The sequence below is a fragment of the Hippocampus zosterae genome, chromosome 5, assembly GCF_025434085.1.
Source record: "Hippocampus zosterae strain Florida chromosome 5, ASM2543408v3, whole genome shotgun sequence".
Taxonomy (NCBI): domain Eukaryota; kingdom Metazoa; phylum Chordata; class Actinopteri; order Syngnathiformes; family Syngnathidae; genus Hippocampus; species Hippocampus zosterae.
In genome coordinates this window covers 2,517,002-2,539,895 of record NC_067455.1, presented here as the reverse complement: position 1 = coordinate 2,539,895, position 22,894 = coordinate 2,517,002, and the positions used below count along the sequence as shown (strand labels likewise).

General features: G+C 46.1%; 1 protein-coding gene and 1 long non-coding RNA gene across 2 annotated transcripts; one reads left to right on the top strand and one right to left on the bottom strand.

Moving 5' to 3' along the window:
* The first annotated feature begins 1,526 nt into the window (after positions 1-1,526).
* LOC127600681 (uncharacterized) lies at positions 1,527-1,887 on the top strand. The gene is made up of 2 exons (XR_007962381.1): positions 1,527-1,675; positions 1,812-1,887. It is a non-coding gene; the product is annotated as an uncharacterized LOC127600681 (long non-coding RNA).
* A 1,060-nt stretch (positions 1,888-2,947) lies between these two features.
* Positions 2,948-22,785, bottom strand: clstn3 (calsyntenin 3). Its single transcript, XM_052065012.1, has 19 exons — positions 22,381-22,785; positions 21,577-21,643; positions 18,590-18,712; positions 17,586-17,796; positions 17,299-17,507; positions 16,547-16,696; positions 15,801-15,986; positions 14,423-14,710; positions 13,394-13,506; positions 12,575-12,734; positions 11,497-11,544; positions 10,427-10,575; positions 9,853-10,001; positions 6,618-6,844; positions 6,262-6,423; positions 5,182-5,327; positions 4,961-5,090; positions 4,072-4,256; positions 2,948-3,194 (listed from the first exon to the last, which is right to left on the bottom strand). The coding sequence occupies exons 2-19, from the start codon at positions 21,641-21,643 to the stop codon at positions 3,021-3,023; spliced, it is 2,877 nt and encodes a 958-aa protein (XP_051920972.1). The 5' UTR covers positions 22,381-22,785; the 3' UTR covers positions 2,948-3,020.
* Between the last annotated feature and the right edge of the window lie 109 nt (positions 22,786-22,894).

Below are 22,894 nucleotides of genomic sequence, written 5' to 3'. Positions count from 1 at the left end.
TTCTGTCGCTTCGGAATCTTCTCACTGCTTCTTTTTGCTACTTTTAGTCTAGTTCAGTGGTCACAAAATGAGGGTAGGGCATTTTTTTAACATTTTCTAGCTGAGAATATTCCACCACTGCTTCAGCCCATGTTAACGGGTCACCAGGAAGCAGTCAGCGTGAGTAGCGCCCGCTGAGCTCCCGCTGGTTAGGTAAACTCTCCTCAGGTGCTGTTGCTGGACCTTGCAGTACGGGGAAGAGAGGAAAACAGAGAGCTGCAAGGCACTCTCAAGAGAGAGGCCACCCTATTTCAAGGAACAACACGAAATGCATATTATTAAATCACGTTAAAATGACCTAAGATGCACTCACATGCAAGATGTGAAAAAGGGGTTCATGTGGAGACGTCATATATTGTTTTAATTAAGATTTTTGCCACATTGTTCGCCAGTTTTCTGTCGGTAACAATCCATGTCTTCATCGGTGTATTGGTAATTAGAGGTAAAGTTCCAGTAGTGATCGAATATTTTGTGAATACAATACATTCAATGCTTACTCTCTTTTGTGACATCACACTCCGCCACCCACAAAACAATACAAACAGGCTCTATTTTTATTATTACGAACATTTTTTTAATAGCACTACACAGACGGACAGCAAGAGACACTGAGGTGGGAGGGGGGGGCATATTCGGGATGGGGAAGTGTCTGGAGGGCTGGGTGGGAAGCACAGGTTGTACCTTCACTGAAAAGAAAATATCAGGTGGAAGCAATAAAATAGAATAGTCATGGAAAAAAAGAGTGTGAAAGACAGCGATGCCACGTTTATGTACAGTTGTCGGGATCACAACCAATGTGCTTCCCTTTTGCTTTTTCTCTGTGATTCCTATATTGACAAATTCTTAAATTACAACATTATTACACACAAAAAGTAAGACACAGGCATCAAGCCAGATATCATCCTCACGTCAACTACGAGTATTATTATTCCTACTGTTTTCTTGATGCTGGAATAGGCAATGAACAAAAACAGGGAAATGACCATCTGCTCCCTCATTTGAGTGCGCTGAAACGTGGCTGCAATTATAATGAAAAGAATTCATTCCAACAATAATAGTCATCAATAATATTTCTCAGTGTATGTACATAAAATTCATTACAATCAATAAAGTCAAAACTGCCCAAGCTGAGTTGACATTCCGGGGACAGCAGAGGGAGGATAGCGGTGAAGTGTGTGTGTGTCGTGTGTGTGTGTGTGTGTGTGGTGTGTGTGTGCGCGCGCACATGCGTGGTTTGCAGACATTCCAGACGTCAATTTGAGAAGCATGAGAGCAATGATTCCGAACCGTGAGAGCTCATCGTGAGTATTGCTGAAGATAGGAGAAGTTCGTGGTTCATTGATAAAATATCATGACCGGCTCAAGATGTCGGCGGAGGAGGAATGGGACCTCACAAATACCCAAATATAATAATAATAATGAAAATGCTGCCACTTGCGTCTTGACTAGAACACGAAAAGGGAGCACGGGCTCCTATTGGACTTTTTCTGTTGCACTCACAGTTAAAATTAGACAAGCCCTTTCACGTTCCTTTTTGAAGATATTGAGTTGAGAATAATACATTAGCCAAACAGTTGCAATAATATGAGAATGAAGTTTATCACATTTTATGAAAACTGTGAAAGTTATGAGAAGAGTCCAAATTTTTTTTTCAGAAAAAAAAAATACAGGAACAAAGTTTGAGTTGTTTTTTTTAAGTAGAAATATGAAAATTACTTTTATTTTTTCAGTTGATGTTATAAAAATAAAGCTGAAGTATTCTGCGGGAAAAGTCATAATACTGCAATCTTTTTTTGGGGGGGAGGAAAAAAATAATTAGGAGAATTGAGTGGTATTTTTTTTTCAAGTCAGATAAATTATGAAGAATTGAAAGATAAAGTTCATTGTGAGAATAATGAAATAATGAGAGAAAAAAAGACGACAAGTTGTAATTTAGTCAGGAAAGGTAATTGTTGTTCAAATACAGACATAAATGTAAAAAAATGTTTTCAAAATATTCCAGCTTCACTAATCTAAACTTGTATTTTTTCTTGTTACCATTTTATTCTTGTAAAATGACCCATCATTTTTGAATATGACCACTTTATTCTCATAAAATGACAACGACTTCCTCTTAAAATTGCAAGTTTTCATGTAACATGACCACTTCATTCTCATAAAATGAGATTTTTTCTCGTAAAGTTGGGATGTCTTATATGACCGCTCATACTCTCGTAAAATAAAAATCTTGTAAAGTGAAGTAAATTTTCTGGTAAAATTGTCCACCCCCCCACCCCCCACCGCCCATAATTTTAACCACTTCCTAACTGAAGGCCTTTCGTCATTGTATTCTCATAAACGTACAATTAATTTTTTCCAACTATTTTGGCAAAATTCTCCAAATTTTATGACACGATCGCCTTATTCTTGGGAGTGTGTCCCTATTTCTCCTCGGCTGATGAAAGTCTCGCAAAAAAACAAAAAGTTCATCGCGGAATGTATCGAGGGGGACTGGCAAAGTCGGAGGAGACAGCTTGTGCGCAGACCTCGTGGCTCGGGCCTAATAAGTTGTGTGTGTGTGTGTCGGCATGTGGAGAGCGGGGCGCCTTTGCCTTCTCATTCGAGCAAGGGTCCCCGTTGTGTGTTCGAGAACAAAAGAAAATACAATCAAGTGTTGTTCTTCAGCCTCATTCATACATCATCACACTATACAGACACGTTGTTGTTGTTATTATGATTATGTGACGTGGAACGGGCGCACCACAAATTGTTTGCGTGGCTCAGGCAGATCAATTACATGGAGTGTATTCATTGTGCCGCTGAACATCGAAGTGGAGGACCGACCGCCCGCCGTCACGTATGACGTCGTGTGGCTGCGTATTACATCGAATGTGTTGTGCGTTGTGGTTTCGTTTTTTTTTTCTGTAGGTATACATTCCATAAATGACGGTAAAAGTGTTGGTTTCCGTGAGAACCGGTGCAGGCGGGATTTTACATGCAGCTCAGTAGCGACGGGCGTTGCCGTCCCGGACCTCCTTCTTGAAAATGATCCGCTGGTCGTCGCTGGCGTTGTCAGGCGACTCGGCCACCTCCTCATCTTCTTCTTCTTCTTCTTCCTCCCCCTCCTCACCATCTCCCTCCGTGTCAGCGGACGTGCCCATGCGAGACTCGTAGGACTGGGGTGACAGCAGAGGTGGCAAAAGTGGTCACAGTGTGTACTCACAGAAAAGTGTCGCAAGTTCAGAGATTTAAACATATTTCAAGGAAGGATTTAGGAAGCGACTAAGATATCCGGAGAAAATGTGGATTTAGTGAGGAGTAAAAATTAAACGCATCAATAAATAAATAATCAAAGAAATTGTTGCAAATTAAAAACCAAACAAACTATAATTTCCACAAAAATTTCGATTGCGACAACAGCTTTCAGCTGTTGGTGTCAAACGTACTCATGCTCTGTACTTAGATGCATTACATGTGTTAAAAAAAGTTCTGTACTGAAGTAAAAAAGTAGAAATTAATGTTTACTCTCAATTAGTTATTATACCCGTTTTGATACCTTGGCATAAATAAATAAATAAAATAGATTGCTGCTTTTATTTACTTAGTTCGTACCGAGAAGACGAAAACAAAATTACATGAAATCTTACATGCCATTTAAGAGCTAGCTAGCTAGCTTTCTGGTTTTATCATTCACGGGGACTGAAAAAAGCAGTGAAACAAAACGAGGGCTCTAAACTCTGAAGACTCGGGACAATTAGTGGATCCCAGAGTTCAAAGCAAACATGGTGGAGCAGCACTTAGCCGTTATGCTGCACACGAATGGAATAAGATGCCAATGGAAGTGAATTCGGCGCCGAGCGTAAACCGCTTTTACACCCAGGTTGAAAACGACCACCCCCATACATGTAATGAAGAATTTTCAAAACATTTTGAAGAGCGCGTTCTCCAAAATGTCATACTGCCAATTAACTCTTTTTGTTTGTAAATGCTTATGCCAAAAAAATACTTTCACTTCCCGACACTGGTCAACCCCGCGCGACGGACGACTTTTACCTCCATGGGGTTGACGATGATGGTGAGCGCGGAGTCGTCCCACTGGCCGCCGCCCTCCTTGGCCGCCTGGCGGGCCTCCTCGCTCCGGCGGTGGATGGAGCGGATTCGGTAAATGCCCAGGATCACCATGACGACCAGAAAAGCCACGCACACCATGATGATGATGGTGGCGGCCCCGGGGACCACTGACAAAATGAATAATCACACTCGGGCTCTGAAGGGGGTATCGGATGTAGACACTGGTCTTGTTGAACACAACCGACCACAACGTTATGACCACTCCCACAATCTAAATATGATAATTCATTCATTCATTCATCTTCCTAACCGCTTGATCCTCACTAGGGTGGCGGGGGGTGCTGGAGCCTATCCCAGCTGTCTCCGGGCAGTAGGCGGGGGACACCCTGAATCGGTTGCCAGCCAATCGCAGGGCACACAGAGACGAACAACCATTCGCACTCACACTCACACCTAGGGACAATTTAGAGTGTTCAATCAGCCTGCCATGCATATTTTTGGAATGTGGGAGGAAACCGGAGCACCCGGAGAAAACCCACGCAGGCCCGGGGAGAACATGCAAACTCCACGCAGGGAGGCCGGAGCTGGAATCGAACCCGGTACCTCTGCACTGTGAAGCCCACGTGCTAACCACTGGACTACCGGGCCGCCCTAAATATGATAATCTAGTGAGAGAAAAAAAAAGCCTTTTATCAACATAAGTCTCCAATGTCATCGACACTGTCAGGGAGAGATTAATGAAACAATACAGGGAGGGCCTCCTCAGTTGTGGCATCATCCCCCAATATTCCACTCCTGAATATCAGCCCCCCCCCCCCATCGCAACCCGTAGCATAATCTACAAAGGCAAATGATTCAATTGACGAGTCACCTGAGTTGCGATGTAGACTGGGAAAGGCGTGTCCACCGAGCTCGCCTGCGTGTTGATGGAGAAACTGTTGCTGGGAGGCCATCAAGTGGGATGGGTGATACATACTGTCCAAGGAGTGGAGGAAGTTGACCTAAGAGAGGAAAGAACAAATTCGCTAATGGCTGGCTCCCAAAAAGGACGAGGATCTTCGAAAAAAAAGTTTTCCTTTGAGCTCTCCGCACCTCCAGAGTCAGCTCATTGCTGGTGTATCTGCCGTTCATCTCGGAGCAGGACAGACGGAAGCGTCGCTCGAAGCGGGACGAGCTCCCGGACAGTCGGTAGCGGACTGAGCGGAGGACGTCCTCGTATACGGAGATGGATTCAGCGCCTGAAGGCCCGGAGACAAAGAGAAGAAAGGGGTGTGGGTCAATAAGAGTGGACTGAAGCATAAAAACGCTCCAGATAGCGTCATGCCCCAAGTGGACCCGGAAAAGAACGGGATCTTCTGGGGGAAGTGAACTTGCGATATAAAAGCAGAAAGAACGAACTCCTTGTTGACCCTTTCAAATATCCAAATAAGAATTTTTGCACATGGGAACCCAGTTTTTGAAATGAATCCATGAGAGATGGTCTCAGTTCAAGTCATTTCAAGTCTCGCAAGTGGTGCGCTTAACCTGTGCGATGTCACATTACCTTCTTTGGATTGAGAGAAGCTCCAGCAGACCTGGATTCCAGGTTGAGCAGAAACTGAAGTGGATCCACTTGTCATGTGAACGCTGAAATGATTTAGCCAGCCTTTCTGTAGGTTTACTTCTATGGTGTTTCATCTTGATCCATTATTTTTTGTTTTGGAGATGTGAACCCACCAACCAAATTCAGACTGGTACGAAATGAGCACAACAGTCTCATTTTGGTTTGCTAGTTTTTGAAGTGGTTCGCTTAGCCTGCGCAATGTGAACACAACGTACTCCAGATTTCTTCGGTATTGCTATTTTTGAAACAAATGTGGACCTAAACACGAACGAGATCCAATACCGGTAATTGTAATTCCCTTTCTACTGGTTGACGCTTGAAGGCGTTTTCACTTTGATCTCCTTCAATCACCCAAACAACTCAAAGAAACAAATTCCGATTTTTGTCATGTATGTAAACACTCCAGCTGAATTCAGGGCCGCTTCAAAAGAGATCCACATCTCACTTTGCCTTGTAATGCGAGAGCCAAAGTCGACCGGAGCACCAAAGTGGATCCCCTTTTGCGATGCGAATGCAAAAAAATGGCCCATCAAAAACGGTTTCAAAAGACGTCGATTGTTTGAATTGACCTGTGATGGCGATGTAAGCCGTCGTGTTGATGAGATCCAAGCCCCGCTCTCGCACGACATCCATATCGACCAGAAGCTCCTCCCGCTCCTGATCCAGCTCCTCGCCCAGAGGTTGAACCTCACAGCCGTCCAAAGTGTGTGCCACGGCATCGGACATCAGCGCTGCAAAATTGGGGACGATTACAAAAGCCCCGTTTCAACTATCAAGTACGGTTCCAATTCCGTTTCCAATGTCTTTCCAACCCGATTTTGTTCGGGTACGAGCCAGACGTTGGCAAGAGAAACAAATGGCATCCTACCCCCAACGGAAGCATAACGACCGATTCACTCCACAGATGATTGTCTGTTGGACTCACCGCCACCTTCCATCCCCTGCGCAGCCGTGTTGACGGCATGAGTCAGCGAACAGACGATCCGTAACTCGGGGAATAAGGCGACGCCCCGGGTGGCCTCGAATTCGGGGGCGGGGCGAGCCAGATGCGGGCCGACCCCGGACAGAGAGATCTGAGGAGCATCCGGCTGGAGGACCACCAGGTAACCTTCCAGCGGCTTCAGGGACAGACAGCTCTCCTCGCTGAAACATCTGCAAGGAGGCGAGAAGCAGACGGTGGGCCAAAAAGAGTTGAAACGCAAATCGAAAAAAAAAGGGCTGCCGTGCCAGATTTTGATGAGCATCCTTACTTCTTTAGCCAGCAAATAATTTGGGCTTGAAAGAACAAGCTGCCTCATACCAAACTCCTTTTTTGCCAACATCAAGTCTGAGTTGACTACCGGTAATTGATTTTTATGGCCACACAAACTTCTCCAGCCAGCAAATGAGCCTGAATCAACAGTGCAATGCGTCCCCCCCCCTGCCCCCTTCGAAATCTCGCTGACAAAATATTGAGGAAACCACTCACTGACTCATTGAGTTTTAAGCGCATTCGTTATCAAAATGGTCCTAATCATTCACGCTTCCTTAGCCAGAAAAACGGCTTCAGCCTGAATCAACAACACTCCAATTTTTTTTCCTCTCCATCTCAACAAAATGTCTTGGAAACGGTTCCTGAACAAATAAATGTAATGTTCTGCCCATCCACAAAGTCAAATAGCCGCAATTCTTTCCACTATTCCAGCGGGCAACTTTGCTCAAAACCGACTCAACAGCTCCCTCTGGCGATTGCTGCAAACTAGCACATACAGCTCAATAATCGCCTTTGATTCCAGGAGACGCACGCTCTTGTTGTCAAATACTTGGAGCATAAAATGTTGTCCTTACGAATGAATGCCAGCTATTTATTCATTTGCGTTACAAGTGGGCACGGCGGTATTGGAGTGTGGATTAAGCACAGCGCGTGTGAACGCGCGCGTTACGTTTCCACTACCAGGGTGAGCAGCTGCTTCTATCGGCTTCTACAGAAGGGCTCGCCATCTGGGTGACTTCCTGGCCGCAAATCAATCTAATCTTCACGCACGCAATAAAATGAGAAGGGGGGGATGGGTGGCTGATATCAAGAAAAAAAAAAAGAAAAGCCACGGCTCACTTGAGCTGAAGCTAAAACAATCTCTCCGCGACCTTGAATCGCTGGGACGGAAGCCTTCCAGCACAAAACGTGTGGCCTGGAAACCATCCATCCATGTGTTCTAGAGGGCGCGACCTCATTAGGCTCCCGAGTGAGCTGGAGCCTATGCCAACTGACGACGCGGGCCGCCCCGGACTGGTCGCCAGCCAATCGCAGGGGAGCTCATTTTAAGTTTCGAGAACAATGCAATCTGCGCCTCGAGTTTGATGTGATCTTCCTTGTCAGAAGCCTACTTTTTTTTTCCCCCCCCTGGCTCTCTCTCTCGAGCTGTGGCATAAATATAAATGTAAATACGCAGCTGACCGCATCCATGCAGTGGACTGCACTAATCTGAAGGGGAATTAATATTTTACCAGCTAAAAGAGACGGACGGACGGCTAAAGCCAGAGAGAAAGTTGTGTCGGTGTGGAGCAGGCTGCAGCGCTGAGCACGAGACAAAAGACTGCCAGCGTTCTACTGGACAGTTAAGCCATTTCGTCACCATACGAAAGGCGCTGATGACACTGGTCAACACAGTTTGAACACCCCCCGCCCCCAAAGATGGAACCAGATACGTGTGATGTGCAAAAAATAGAATTTAAAAAAACGACAGTTAAGCAAATATTTAGTATTCATGACTCAAGTTAGGAATGACTGTAGAATGATGATGTTTTTTTTCTTCTTTCTACCTACATTCTTGCTGCTGGAGGCTGTAAATTTCCCCAGTGTGGGACAAATAAAGGATATCTTATCTTATCTTATTTTATTTGCAAATCTTGATGGAATTACCGTATTTTCACGACTATAAGGCGCCATTAAAAGTCTAAAATTTTCTCCAAAATGGACAGGACGCCTTATAATGCGGAGCGTCTTTTAGATGATCCGAGTTCCAAAATCTGGCAGAGACACGACACGCTGTTTATATATAGAAAAGGCGGAAGTGAGGTCGACCAATCAGTGAAGCGCGTCCGTGCACTTATATGTAAATATATGAAGCGAGAGAAAATGTGTACGTGAGTGACGACACAATTGTTCAATTCGGACACAGAAGATGACGACTTTGATGGCTTTCTGAGTGATGATTGAGCAAAAAACGTTGAGTACCTTGTAAATAAAATACACCCGAACTCAGTTCTGCTTTCGTTGCCTTTTTAAAAACGTGTTTTAGCTTTGAGCTTCAGTGTATGCTTCAAGCTAACGTGTTAGCGAACGTGTTAGCATGCACGCATGCCGTATGTTTAAGCGTAGGTTTTACCACTGTAAAACTGCGCCCATTAGTACAGTGCGTCCTGTGTATGTGTAAAATACAGAAATGTCACCCATTAATGAGACTGCGCCCAACCGTACGGTGCGTCGAATAGTCGTGAAAATACGGTAATATTGTTCAGTCTTGGCCCGCACGTTCAAAGAAAGTGTTTCCAAATTCATGACACGTGCCAGAATTGTTCTTATTGGCCAGTTGTGTTCTACCTCCCACAGCTTCTATTGCTCACACGTTGTTTCCCTGCTGCAAAGCTGAAAGGGTGCTCGGTATTCACAAGAGCTTCTTTGCACGATTTGAAAAGGTGATGGCGTGGCCATCGGCTGCTGCCAATTGAATTAGCCGGCTTTGCGGAAGCTGAATAAATGAGGTCGCGCGTGCGACGCTGCGGCTCGCCAAGAAGAGCGCAGGTGACTTTTGGGCTGAAGCGAGCAAACGGGAGATAAGATACTTGCTTATCTGCACACGATTATTCCTCCTTATCAGCGGCGAGGCAAGGTTCATGTTTGATGTGCTCAATGTCGAAGGGAGAGGAGGAGGAGGCGTTCACGGGCCCTCGGAGTGACACGGTATGCGACAACTATAAAACATTTCACTTTCACGGTTTACATCATGAAGGCGCGTCCCCTCAGCTTCATTATCAAGTCTTTTCCAGAGGCTTGGCAGCCGCTCTCCGTTTCTGGCTCGAGTGCGTTAGTGCAAATGAAATAACACCGTCCGCATCGCTGTTAACGCCGGCGCGTGAATGTTTGGCGGCGATAAGACGCGGCGAGGGATCTGTGTCAGTACCTGAGAGAGGTGGTAAGTTTAAGGGGTCGCACTCCAGGCGTGGCGAAGCGGAGGGAGTTCCGGTAGGTCACCTGCTGCACGGCGCGGTTGAAACTCTCAATGTCGTCCCCCTCCAGCACTAATACTGACTGGCTGGGGTTCACGTGCACCTGAAAACATCAAACGGCAGGGGAGGAAAATTGCTTCAAAGCGAGCCACACGCTCCGCACTGCTCCCGAGTGCCGCCGGCCAACTGAGCATTTTCATGATCAACAACAGTTCTGCCATGAATGTTGCCTTTTCCTTTTCCAAAACGATGCGTAATTGAAATGCACTCATTTCAAATTCCCCAAAATTGTAATCAATTGAATTGTAAAAATCAAATCGTCCGAATAACATTTTACACATGCAAAACACACACACACACACACACACACACACACACACACACACACACACACACATATACTTAAATTTAAAATAATGCTAAACATGAGAACGATTGATTTTATATTTCAACATAAACTCCATAACCCTGCTTATTTACTAGCTGTCAGATTGTTATGAGGCCGAGTAGGACTCCCTGAGGCGTTACCTTCATCCCGGATCCCAATGTCTCCAGGTCTCCGAAGTCCAGACCCTCCCTACAGGCGTACAGACACTCCACCACGCTGTGGGGCTCCACGCTGCCAGGACGCACCGTCACTCCGGACAACAGGCCGTGGTAACCTCCTGCATATTTCACTGACATCACGCAAAATGCATCACCGCCAAACCAAACCAGAGAGCATATGAGAGACTTAAACCGACCTCTCTCTCACACATGCAACTAAAATGCTCTCATGCACAGTCCTTACTCTTAAATCATACTGTAATGATCTCACGTGTAATCCGAAACGCTCTCGCATTCACCACCGAATTGCTCTCACACAAAATACTGAACCACACACACTTGTTACTTTTTCCATCTCATGCAAAGTCGTTGCTTGCACACGGTTGAAATGCTCACACATTCACGACTGTAACACTCATTCGCACTACCCAAAACGCTCCTAGAAATTTTTTTGTAGCACTCATACAAACTACTGAATCACTCTCATTCACACTACTACTGTACTGAAAGACTCATCCTCACTACGAAAAAGGCTCTCACTCAGATTGTTTTCATCCCCACAAACAGTTTTTTTTTCTTGCATGAAGTACATGCACTCAATTAATACGCTCACTGAGAGGATGAAAGGCTCTCACACGCTATGAAGAGCTGTCAGTCAAACTACTGCACACTATCACACACCACTGAAACACTCTCACATACTGATTTTTTCCCCGCCGCTCAAAACACGAGAGAAATGGTCTCCGACACACACACTCCCGATTTGTTTTTTCATGCATGTACAACACTGAAACCTCTCACACACACATCACGAATACGCTCTTACACAATTATGAATTTCTTTCACGTACATGCACGACTGAAAGGCTCTCACACATAATTGTGAAAAGGTCTCACGGCCACATTTTTTTTCCCTCTGCTCACACACATTACTGAATATTTTTGCTCATATACACTGCTAAAAATGCATGGCATGCGAAAGGATTTCAGTTGCGCGTGTGAGAGGTAACCCTGAATGACGTCCCCGACGCTCCATTGAATCTTTTCTTTACCTTGTGGGATACTGTTGTTCACTATTTCCCTCTGCTTGTCCTCCGACTCTGCAGCGAATAGCAATGGGGGCAAGAGGAAAAAAAAGAAACAAACATTCATCAAAATGTAGGAAGACGATGCCAGGTGACGCCTGAACGGGCCACAGAGTGACAGGAAGGAATGGAAAAAAATCAACAAGGCGGAAACACGAAAAAAAATGCAGACAATCACATGGACCATTTACGTGCACAGGATTGAAATTCAAGAAAAGGTATCAGTGCATTTGTTATTTTCCTTTTGTTTTTGTTTTTTGGTACACACCCAAAATGTCCAAAGTGATTCGTTTTTGTTTCGATGTCACGCAAGGAACGCACCAACTTGTCTTATTAGATCTGAAAGGTGTCTTTTGTCGAAATATATGAGGGACTTTGCCAGCCAATCACAAGCACAGATGAGAATTTACACTTTTCATCTATGGCCAGTTTTATCAGCCTTAACATGCCTGTTTTTTTTAAATAATTGCCGTCATTGTTTAAAAGACTGTTGTGAAAATGCCTCCTTGGTTGACTGAAGTGGTTTAACTCAACTCTGAGGAACAAATTTTGGCATGCTTTCCATCCAACTTTGAAGTTTCCCAAAACCCCATCTTCACATCTTCATCTTATCGAGCGACCAGCAGCCGCTTCCACACGGTTTGTTTTTCTGTCTTGCTAATTAGCAGTCATAGATTCTGAGATTTTAGCGCAGTGCTGTTTAAAAGAAGTCCGACAGCTGCCTGGCCATCGTGCTGCTACGCCAAGCTAAATAATTGATGACTGCGTTATATTATTAGCCCTCAAAGATGCAAAAACACATCAGCTCAATCATAAGCGAGCAAACGCACGTAAAACCTCCCGGGGGAGCAGGCCAGCGCGCTTGATGGAAAGTTCTGACGCCGTGATTTACACCCGCGGTCCCCAATCGCTTTGCCGCAACTTGGCCACACGATGAGATTGAAGAATAAATATTTGATTGATCATCAGAGTCTGAATTTGGTACGTTTCAACCTGGCCGGCTGCAAAATTAATTTTCATTTATCGGCAGGGGGGGGGCTCTCACCCCAGCAGGCGCCGATGAACATCCTCTGACGGGGGGCCGGGTTGGGCAGGGCGCCGTTGTCGTGGATGAGAGCGGGGTCAAAGGTCACGCCGTCCACATACAGGGTCACTGAAGGGAACTGGACGCTGAGTGACAGGTGGTGCCACTCGCTGTCGCACACCTGGCGAACACACGGCATAATCAATCAGGCGTTCGGGATGACACGCAGTCGATATTTCATCGCTAGCAAACCGCCAACGGCTGTTGATTATTTTTTCAAACGCTGTAGGGGGGCTGTTAAGTACAATATTATGATCAATGAGATGATTGATTTCGCCTGTGTCAAACGCAAGGCCCGGGGGCCAGATCCGGTCCGTCACATCCTTTCAGATGGCCCGCGAAAGCAAATCAAACACGGCAACTACCATTGCTTGCTAAAATATGTACCAAAATCTTGTCATATCTTGTCATGTGTCATACTTTTAACAGTAAAATACTAATCAAATAATGAATAGATCCTCTTAAATGACGTTTGTCGTCGGTATAGCGGGTCGGGGGAGTAGAAGGTCACAAGCTATCAGACAAAGACAAAAGGATCTGAGCAAATCGTGTTTTATCTCCGTATCAGCTTGAATGTAATCCCACTCAATCTGTCTGGGGCGGTAAGCCTCGGTCAAATCACAATCTCCCACTAGCGACGCACCAGTAAACCCTTCACTCTCCCACCCCGTCCAGGCAGGCGGACATGTTGGCCGTATGCACACGTTTGCTGTGTGCGTGACCATTAACCCAACAGCTTGATGTGAACATGAAGAGCAACCCACACGCCTCAGCCAGTACCTGCTCCAGTTTCCACAGGAACTTGACGGGCCGTGCGGCCGAGACGTCAGGCCAGTAGAAGAGAGAGAGGCGGCAGCCGTGCACGGAGAGTGAATAGTGAGAGAACGAGTCATCTGAGGAGAAGAAGACGCAATTAATTGGAATTTTTAAACAGACTTTCATTTGAAGCTCTCTTTTTAGGGGCCAATATTCAAACAGGATTCACACGGCAGCCGTGATGCTTGCTCGTTGTCCGTTTTTGTTTTTGTTTTTTTAACCGCAGCGAAGTGTGTGGAGGTTAAGTGGCTCCCTCAAGAGCAACTTACCCGCTGAGGCCACAAACAAGCACGCGCTGAACAACGTTGGTGATAATTCACTGGAGGTTTGCGCTCTGAAGTCACGTCCAAGAAAGGCCAATTTGCCAACAACAATGTCAAAAATCCATCTTGAGCTTCAAACTTTGGACCATTCTGTTTTTAGCAGTTGATTTTGCGCCAAAATATTGCTTTCGGTAGGCATAAAAAGCAGGATTGAAGGGCTTGCCATTCAGCGTGATCATCACCAAAAACTCGCTTGATCTGAAATACTGTACTTCCCGTTGACAATCTTATGTTAAATTGATTATGTCAGACTAGTGTACGCCCATCTAGTGGCTGACAGTGGAATTACATCCAAAAATCAAAATTATGCAGAACAAAATCCCCACCTCCCAAAAATGTATTTTCCCCGTTTCTCATGTTGATTACATCCCTCACATTCAACCAATGTTTGTTGTTGTTGAAAGCGAACAAAGCGTATATTTAAAAATGTTATCATTAAATCTGAGAACATGTTTTCATATCATAAAAGTCGATGCAACGCTAGCTCGTGTTGCTTATTTTTTTTCGATAAAACTGTCAAATTTTGGGATAATGGGACACATTTATGTCCACTCTGTTCCCTAATTTATAGGACGTTGGAAATGAAAGCATGGTATTGATCCAAATTAGGATTATTTCTGTGTCACTGTAAGGTACAGTAGTTCAAATGATGCGATTGATCATAACTCACCATTCTTGACAGTGCTACACACAATGGTCTCCTCTTCCTTGCGACTCGTTTTTGACTGAGCAGCAGCCGGCTGGACGTTGGTGCCCCACCTACGCATCCACAGCTGCAGGGTGAAATGGTCGCCCGACAGCCCCGAGACAACCGCGTCCGGCACCACCGCCACGTGGTTGGACCCGTTGAAGGAGAACACCAGAGAGGAATCCGAGGAAGGTAGAGTGGGAAGCGCCGACGTCCAGTTGGCGGCGGGCGATGGAGGTGGGAGGAGGTCGACCTCGCCTCGAACAGCACCTGGTTAAGGTGGAGCCAACAGATCAGTCAACACAAGGCGGGGAACTTGAGTCACATGACTTGATTCGAGTCAGATTTTACTCGCCGATTTCATCTCACTATAAAACCCCAAAGCTAGTTTTTTTTTAACTTCACGGTTAAGACGACCAATAACTAGTCAAACATTAACTCGGCTTCATGTCAATAATGCGTTCATTTCAGAAGATAAGAAACAATAAAGAGAACGGATTTGTTTGTGAATGTGTCAGTACAGCTAGCTAACTAACTCAATTACAGATCGCAGTAAAGCTACATGCTAATAGTGAAAAGTAGCTCGTGTACGAATACCACACGTTGTGGTCAGAGAAATAACAGCAATGTTAATTTGCCAACCTAAGTGTAACGAACTGATCGCCAATCAACCAAGGTCACTTATGCCTTTAATGTGAAGAGAATGAAGCAATAGAAAATCAAGACTGGCTTTGGAACCTTGAAGAAAAATGATGTCATTGTGAATGTTTTGGTGAGTAGAGCTAACTAGCGCAAGTAGTTGAGAATAGCATTAATACTACAAAGCAATGGAGATGAGTGAAAAGTGGCTCATGTGATCATATACTGTATGTTTGTTGTGACTGAGTGAATGATGCATGATGATGAGAGACATAATAGCTATGAAATCTAACTTTATTGTCACGATAAAGCCACAAGGATCGGTAAGCTTTGTTAACTTCAGTTTGGCTAGCTAATAGCTCGCGAAACATTCACCACCCATACGCTTCATGTCGGTTATGCATTTAGTTGGAAAGATAATGAAGTAAGACGATAGAATAATTTAAAAAATGATTTTATGGATGTCTTGGTACAGGTAGCGCAAGTACATAAAGTGTTGGCGCTACATGCTCAATGATGAGTGAAAAGTGGCTAATGTGCTGAAGCCATTGGAATTGTTCAACCCAAGCAATAACTTGACTTACGTTAAATTTAACAGGGACTCGATTTGACTTGCTTGATTTTTGTCATAGTAGTTTGAGATGTACTCGGAACTTGAAAGGTAAGACTTGAGATTTTCTTATGACTGCCACAGACAGTATGTCAGTTGAGACATACGTACCGCAAAGTCGCCGCACGGACCGGTCAGAGTAGCTGTCTCGGTCGCAGCCCTTTCCAATGTGGCCGGTCTGAAGCTCTACAGTGGCCTGGATGTTCCAGACGGTCTCCTCGCAAGTCTCCAAATGCAAGCTGGGGAAGAGCGGGATGCTACCCGAGCCTGGTGTGTACTCCACGCGCTTGGTCCAACCTGAAACACAATCCAATCAGAGATGCTGGCTCATCGCTTAGGTGTTGACAATAATGAAATGCTGACTTTTCGGAAGAAAACCTAAATTCTATGAGGCGAATTTGAAAAAAGGAAACAAGTCTCGCTGCTCATATAATTTCCGTCAGGCAGCACAGCTGATTCTGACATTCCCTGGGCAGATTAAATTGACAGGGCAGTGTTTAAAGTCTGAAATCTGTCTGAAAAAAAAAAAAAGTAATCCACATAGACGTACTGGAAGCAATGCAGACCAAAGAAACGCAGTTTCATTGAACTAATAATAGAATTTGAATTGTGCTCGTCAATCCTTCTGACAGTGTTTAAGCGAGCAGAGGACCCGACTGCCCAATTCTGTAAGAACGACCTGGAATGATGACGAAAGCAGCCGCATTTCTAAAAACTCGCTCTTTTGTCAGCCTCCGCCGCCTTCAACGCAAAACTGACTCACATCGCCAACCAGCCCACGTAGATCCCCAACCCACGGTGATGTTATCCTCCACAGCTGAAAATGACGCAAAAAGGGTTCGAAGGAGCGAGTTTACCCATCCAGCCGGGCCTGCAGGACGGCTTGACCGTGACCACCACCTGAGCGTCGGCCTGAGCGCGGTTCTTGCCGCAATCGAAAGCGGTCACCCAGAAGGTGTGAACGTGCTGACGCTTGGAGTCCAGCGGCTCCGTGTTCTTGATGTTACCTAGGCGATGCAAAGAGTGGGATACAAAAAAAAAAAGAAAGATGATGATGAGGAAAAAGAAGAAAGCGCAGACCTCCCTCCTTGACACACAACACTTTTTGCCCATGATGTTCACGTGAAATGCTGTAACGTGAAGGAACCAGGGCACAAAAGAAGAACAGCGGCGTCGGGACATGAGGTCTCTAGCCACCCGGCAAATTGTGCAGAGTCACAATGAGGTAGCCATACTCCCTTCTGCCCGCTTTGTGCAAAAACAGCAGGCGCTCACTGTCTGTCAGTCAACCAGCTGGGCGGCGGTTGCGGTAACAAGAAAAAAGGACGCGAGGGAATAGACGGAGAGAGCACCTGAACAGCTGCTGCGGTGAAATTCACAACAATAGTCCGCCCACGCCAAGTCTATTTTTACAGTTGTGGCTTAAGACCCGGCAGGGGGAAGGAAGTCGATGCAATTGATTGAAATATTTTCAATTAATCAGCCTCGTGGATGCGGCTAGCATATGCCGTTTATTTTCATTGGCCAATGGGGCGGTTCCGATCAATACTTTTGGACGCAAAATGTTTGAGTCGCGACTCCATCCAGAGATGTGATTTGTTTGTCTCACCATCGTTGTCGATAGCAAAGGGCACGTTGGGAGTGATGATGTCGTAGAAACAAATCTGGCTGTACTGCGGGGAGCAGTCGGCATCGAGAGCCTCCGCACGCACGATGCGGTCAAAGAGCCGCCCCTCTGGGACCGAGGCCTCGTAGCGACGCTCCACGAACACGGGGGGGAACTCGTTGACGTCGTTGACCCGCACGTGTACCGTGGCCCTGGCGAGGCAAGGAGAGTTGGTTAGAAGGAAAGGGGGCGGGGCGGGGCCGGACGCCTCTCGGCGCCATCGCACTCACTTGTGGGATTTCTTGCTGTTGACGCCGTCGGGCCCCTCGCCGCAGTCGTAGGCCTGGATGGTAAAGCTGTGCTCGCGCTGGCTCTCGCAGTCCAGCGGCTCCTTGGAACGCACCAGACCCTCGCCGGTAGAGCGGTCCAGGACCACGGCTTCGAACTGCACCGAACCAGAACCCGAGGGGCCGTTGTGAACCCGGAAACCGCAAATTTCACCTGAGAATGGGTGGGAGCACAAGTAAATAAGGTATCATGCGAAAAAATGAGGCCGTCTTCGATATAGAACAGAATGAAGCTCGACACGCAATCCAAACGACTGGAATATCGGATCCAAGTTTTCTCTCGCAAACCTATTTCATTTTCTCAATTAACATCGGAGCCCACCGCGGTTATTTCAAGACCCGGGATGCACGCATGATCAAGCGGCTGACTGCCGCTGCCAGGACAGCTTCAATTTCACTACGCTGCTCTAAAAATAGACGCCTCGCCTGGCAAATTCATACGTGCTAAAACGGGGATGGTGGAAATATAGCAATGCGATGACGGGGGGAGGGGGGGGTCTTGTGATGTCATCTCATCTCATCTTCCGTACCGCTTGATCCTCACTAGGGTCGCGGGGGGTGCTGGAGCCCATCCCAGCTGTCTCCGGGCAGTAGGCGGGGGACACCCTGAATCGGTTGCCAGCCAATCGCAGGGCACACAGAGACGAACAACCATCCACGCTCACATTCACACCTAGGGACAATTTAGAGTGTTCAATCAGCCTGCCACGCATGTTTTTGGAATGTGGGAGGAAACCGGAGCACCCGGAGAAAACCCACGCAGGCCCGGGGAGAACATGCAAACTCCACACAGGGAGGCCGGAGCTGGAATCGAACCCGGTACCTCTGCACTGTGAAGCCCACGTGCTAACCACTGGACTACCGGGCCGCCCGGTCTTGTGATGTCTCACAATAAATTAAGTGCAATAAAGAATCTGTTCATTGGCGTGAGTAGCGTTGGGCGTTACCGGCGTAGTGGAGCGGAGCGTCTTTATCCAAAGCGAAGAGCGGCGGGTTGAGAAGGACCGTGTTGTCGTTCTCCATCACAATGCCTTGGTACTCCGTCTCGATCCATGGCTTGTGTTTGTTGGCTGTAAAGATATGTAAGATATAAACAAGCAGAATACAGTGGCACCTTTCACGTTCATGCTTGTGGAATGCTCTCTTTTATCCAAGTCATTCCCATCCCAGTCCATTCTGGCGGCATTTTACAGTATACTTAACAGTAGTTTTCAAGTTGCAGGGGTTTTACTTGTAATGAAAAGGAGGCATTTTTTTTTTGTGGGGATGGTAGACAAAGCAGGTTACTATTTGAGGACATACGGTACACTGACTCAGCCCGCTTCACTTCTCCTTGTCCGGTTTCCGTCTCGTAATACAAAACTCAGATGAAACGTCCGCTTTTTAATCACACACTCATCTCTGGCAACCGCCATCAATCAGCCCGCCTGAGCTCCATAATATGCTACCCAAAGGACAAAAAACGCCCCGGGTTTTCGGAGAATATAATAACCTTTTAATTGCCAATTCATTATTCATCCTTGTGCTGGATGTTCAGCGCGAAAGGATCAAAGGCCAAGTTAATGAGAAGAAGCGAGGATTGTTCCGCAAAACCATGCCGCCTCCTCCCCTGGCTTTGCCTTTTGAGTCCCGCAGCTCTTTGGAAATCAGGAGCACAGAAACGCTCGTCTGGAAAGAAGCTATCCACATGTCAACTCTTTAGACCGACTATCAATCTAGATATCTTACCTAGCCAACTTACCTTCCTACTTCGAAGGTTGCAATTTGGAGAGGGAAAAAAAAACACCGTTCCTAAATTCGCCTTTTGTCTCTGCGCACGTACTTTTCAGTTTGCCAGACATTGAACGTGGCCTAAATGCTAATCTTTATCATATCACAATCGGCGTTTCACGAAATAAAACGCGCACATAGCTCGCTTGCCCGACACCCTCATAATCAAAACAGGAACAAACTCAAGTTAATGTTGTGTTCCTGTCTTTTTCTTTACTTGTTTATCACTTCCTGAAAAGCCAATCGGAGTGTTCATTTAGTCACTGACGGCCGACTGACGCCATTTTCCCACGTTGAATCACGAAAACGGCTCACCTGTCGACGGCTCGTTCATTCGAAGAAGCACAATGACGGAAATGACAGGCTTAATAAATTAATGCATTCACGTGGACGATTTCAATTGTTTTATTACACGGTTTCACTACGTGAACCAGTAACATCTTTTTATGGAGGGGATATATTTTGCGAATAAATAGCAACAAGCACAAAACACAACACCAACAAAAACATACACAGTTCATTATATTGTACACATATATTTTTTTTAATCACAATTACGTTATTTTCCAAAATTGTTAAACGCGAGTAAACTTACCTTGCGTCCCTACCTCCATTTTCCCCACCTAATGACAAAACTTAGCCTTCCCACTCAACCACCATAGCGACTCAATTAACCACTCTCGCAACTTTTACCATACCAAGCTACCCCCCCCCCACCCCACCTTCCTACCTGCCTCACCCACCCCCATCACTACCTATACCTCCTACCCCACCGACGTCTTTAGAGCTACTCCTCTACACAACAACATACCTTAACTACATGCTACCAAACTAGCTAGCTAACGAAATGTTAGGCACACCCCAATCGCATCCCGTCTGGCATCCAAGAATTGTAATTGCGCACGTCTCCAGGGAATGACAAACAGTAGATTGACTCTCTCACGCTGCTTAAGTAGTTCAACAAAATATGAGGAACGTCTCAGTGTTATGCGGTGCAAACAACAAGCGCAATAATAAACACATTCCTAAATGTTACATCAAAAATAAGTACTGCATATGATTAGATTGCAAATGGTAGCGATGTGTATGTATGCAGTACTTCTTGTTTAAAATCCCGCTGGGGACTAAATGAAGGCACAATTAACCAGTCCGACGCGTGTGCTCCTCCTTCCTTCCCCACACTCTGTTTTTGGTTATTTATCTCCCTCAGCGTCACGCCTCCACCCTCCTCCTTCCATGTCGCATTAATCTGAGCATCAGGCGCGCAGGATTACATTCCGGATTACAGATTGAGAGGCATTCCATCGTTCTGTCTCCCTTGGCACCGGTCACTTCTCTAGCTCGCCACGACATGCCTGGCGTTCGGCACGCACGCGCACGTCTTCGTAGCCCCCCCCCCCCCCTCACCTGATCTCACATCCTCCGCCTCCCTCCTCGTCTGCGTCTTTTTCGGCCATGTCTCCCTCTCCTCCTGTCACTGCTCCTTCTCTGCCATCCCTCCCGTACTCCTTTGCCTTCATCATGTTCCCTGTTTTATGCACACTACCCCCCCCCCCCCCACACCCGCACCCCTTCTCAGATGATCTTTGGAGAACAGAGTTGGAACAGGAGGGGATGGTAAATTTCACATTACGGGAAGGTACAGAGTCATGCAGATGACAGATAGTTGCCGAAATCATGCCTGCCTGTTTATTACGCACAATGATAATACAGTATGGCTCCGTGGGTGGGCAACCTAAGGCCCGTGTGTCATACGCGGCCTCTCGAGAGAATTTGATTGGCCCGCCGTGCAAATCAAAAAACAAATACAACCTCAGAGGAACTGTTATACAGAAAAACACACGGAACCTATAAATGATCATGACAATATTCACCTCCACTGTGGTATAGGGGTACCTAATATTTTGACAACATTTGATGTAATAATAATACAAATAATAATAATCAAAGTAGACAGTGGTTAACACACACTGCCCAGTTAAAATCTTTCTGACAGTGTCGATCAAAACTCATCATTATTGTAAAGCCTTCAATTCTCTACTGGGTGCTCTCAGATGTACCTAATACAGTGGGAGAGCATCTAAAACAAGCAACACAACAACAACAACAACAACACAACACGTCAACATAAGCAATTCAATATCGATCCGGATGAGTAACTGACCTTTGTTGCCATTGGCAACGGATGTCAAGCAAAGGAAGAGGAAGGAGAGACATTTCATTTTGTCCATCTGGGGGAGCAGAGGTGTAGAGAAAGGGGTCGGGGGGGTTGGGTGGGCGCATGCAACAACAAGTCATTAGCACTCCTGAAGTAGAGACACAGAGGTTAAACAAAAAAAGAAACCATGCAGGAACAAACCTATTGATTGTCAATGCACAAACCCAGTAAAATGATTGATAGGGGTGTAAATGACGATTGTTGGATTTGGAAATGATGTGGCCAGTAGTGTACAGTATGATTAAAAAATATATGCCATATCTAATTATGGTAGCCAAATGAAAGAAACTGCTCATTTTCCCAATGGTCTCACTTTGTGTCTATTTACACGTGTGTCACTTCCATAAATGGGCAAAACTGCGCGTGAGGGTGTCATGTGGGTGTTTTCTTGCCTTTTAATTGTGGTTTGGCAGCAGCATGTGGCCCTGACTGAAAAGGGACTCCTCATGGGGAGGATGGTATGGAATGAGGGGATGAGGGTGGTGGGTTGCGGGCGCTCAAATCCAATCTGCTGCACTCCCACTTAATAAGCGACATTCTACACATTATTATCATACCGTACACAGATATTTACGCCCGGAAGGCCCTGGAATGACAAATGCATGTGTTCCCACTTGCAATGCGACACGACAGCGTGACAGTGACACGGATGAGGCTTCCAATAATGGCTGCCCAGTTAAAGTCAGGTGAAATGTCGCAGCAACCACGATCTCGATGATGATCATGACGGTGAAGAAGTGGTGACGTTACCGTGTCGGCTGCAGCAGCGATGCCCGCGCTCGGTACCCACAGCCTCCTCTATTTTATTTTTTTTTTAGCCTCGCAGCATCCGCCTTCACGCCCCTGCCTCTTCCCCAAGCAGCGGTGCCGAAGCTCCCGGTGATAGTTGATGGAGCTGGTTGGTTGGGGAGGGGGGGAGGAAAAACCCCAAGACGATTCGGTGTGTAACTGGAGCAATGCCCTTGCTTTCTCGTCTGTGGAGAAGGAGAGATTGAGTGGGAATGTTACGGTGGCGTCCCCACTCCAGCTCCTCCCCTCCCTCGGCGTACGTTAACCCGCCCACACTGCGTCCTTCTCCGGCTACGTCCTCCTTCAGCACCTTGGTGGCACACTGGTGCTCAGGTTTTTATTATTATTTTTATTTTTTAATCTCAAACAATCACGTCTTGTTGTGTTGCATAAAAATGTACATTTAAGACACTCAATACATTTCCTCGACACACACACACACACACACACTCACGCAGGCATTAAACTGCAAAAT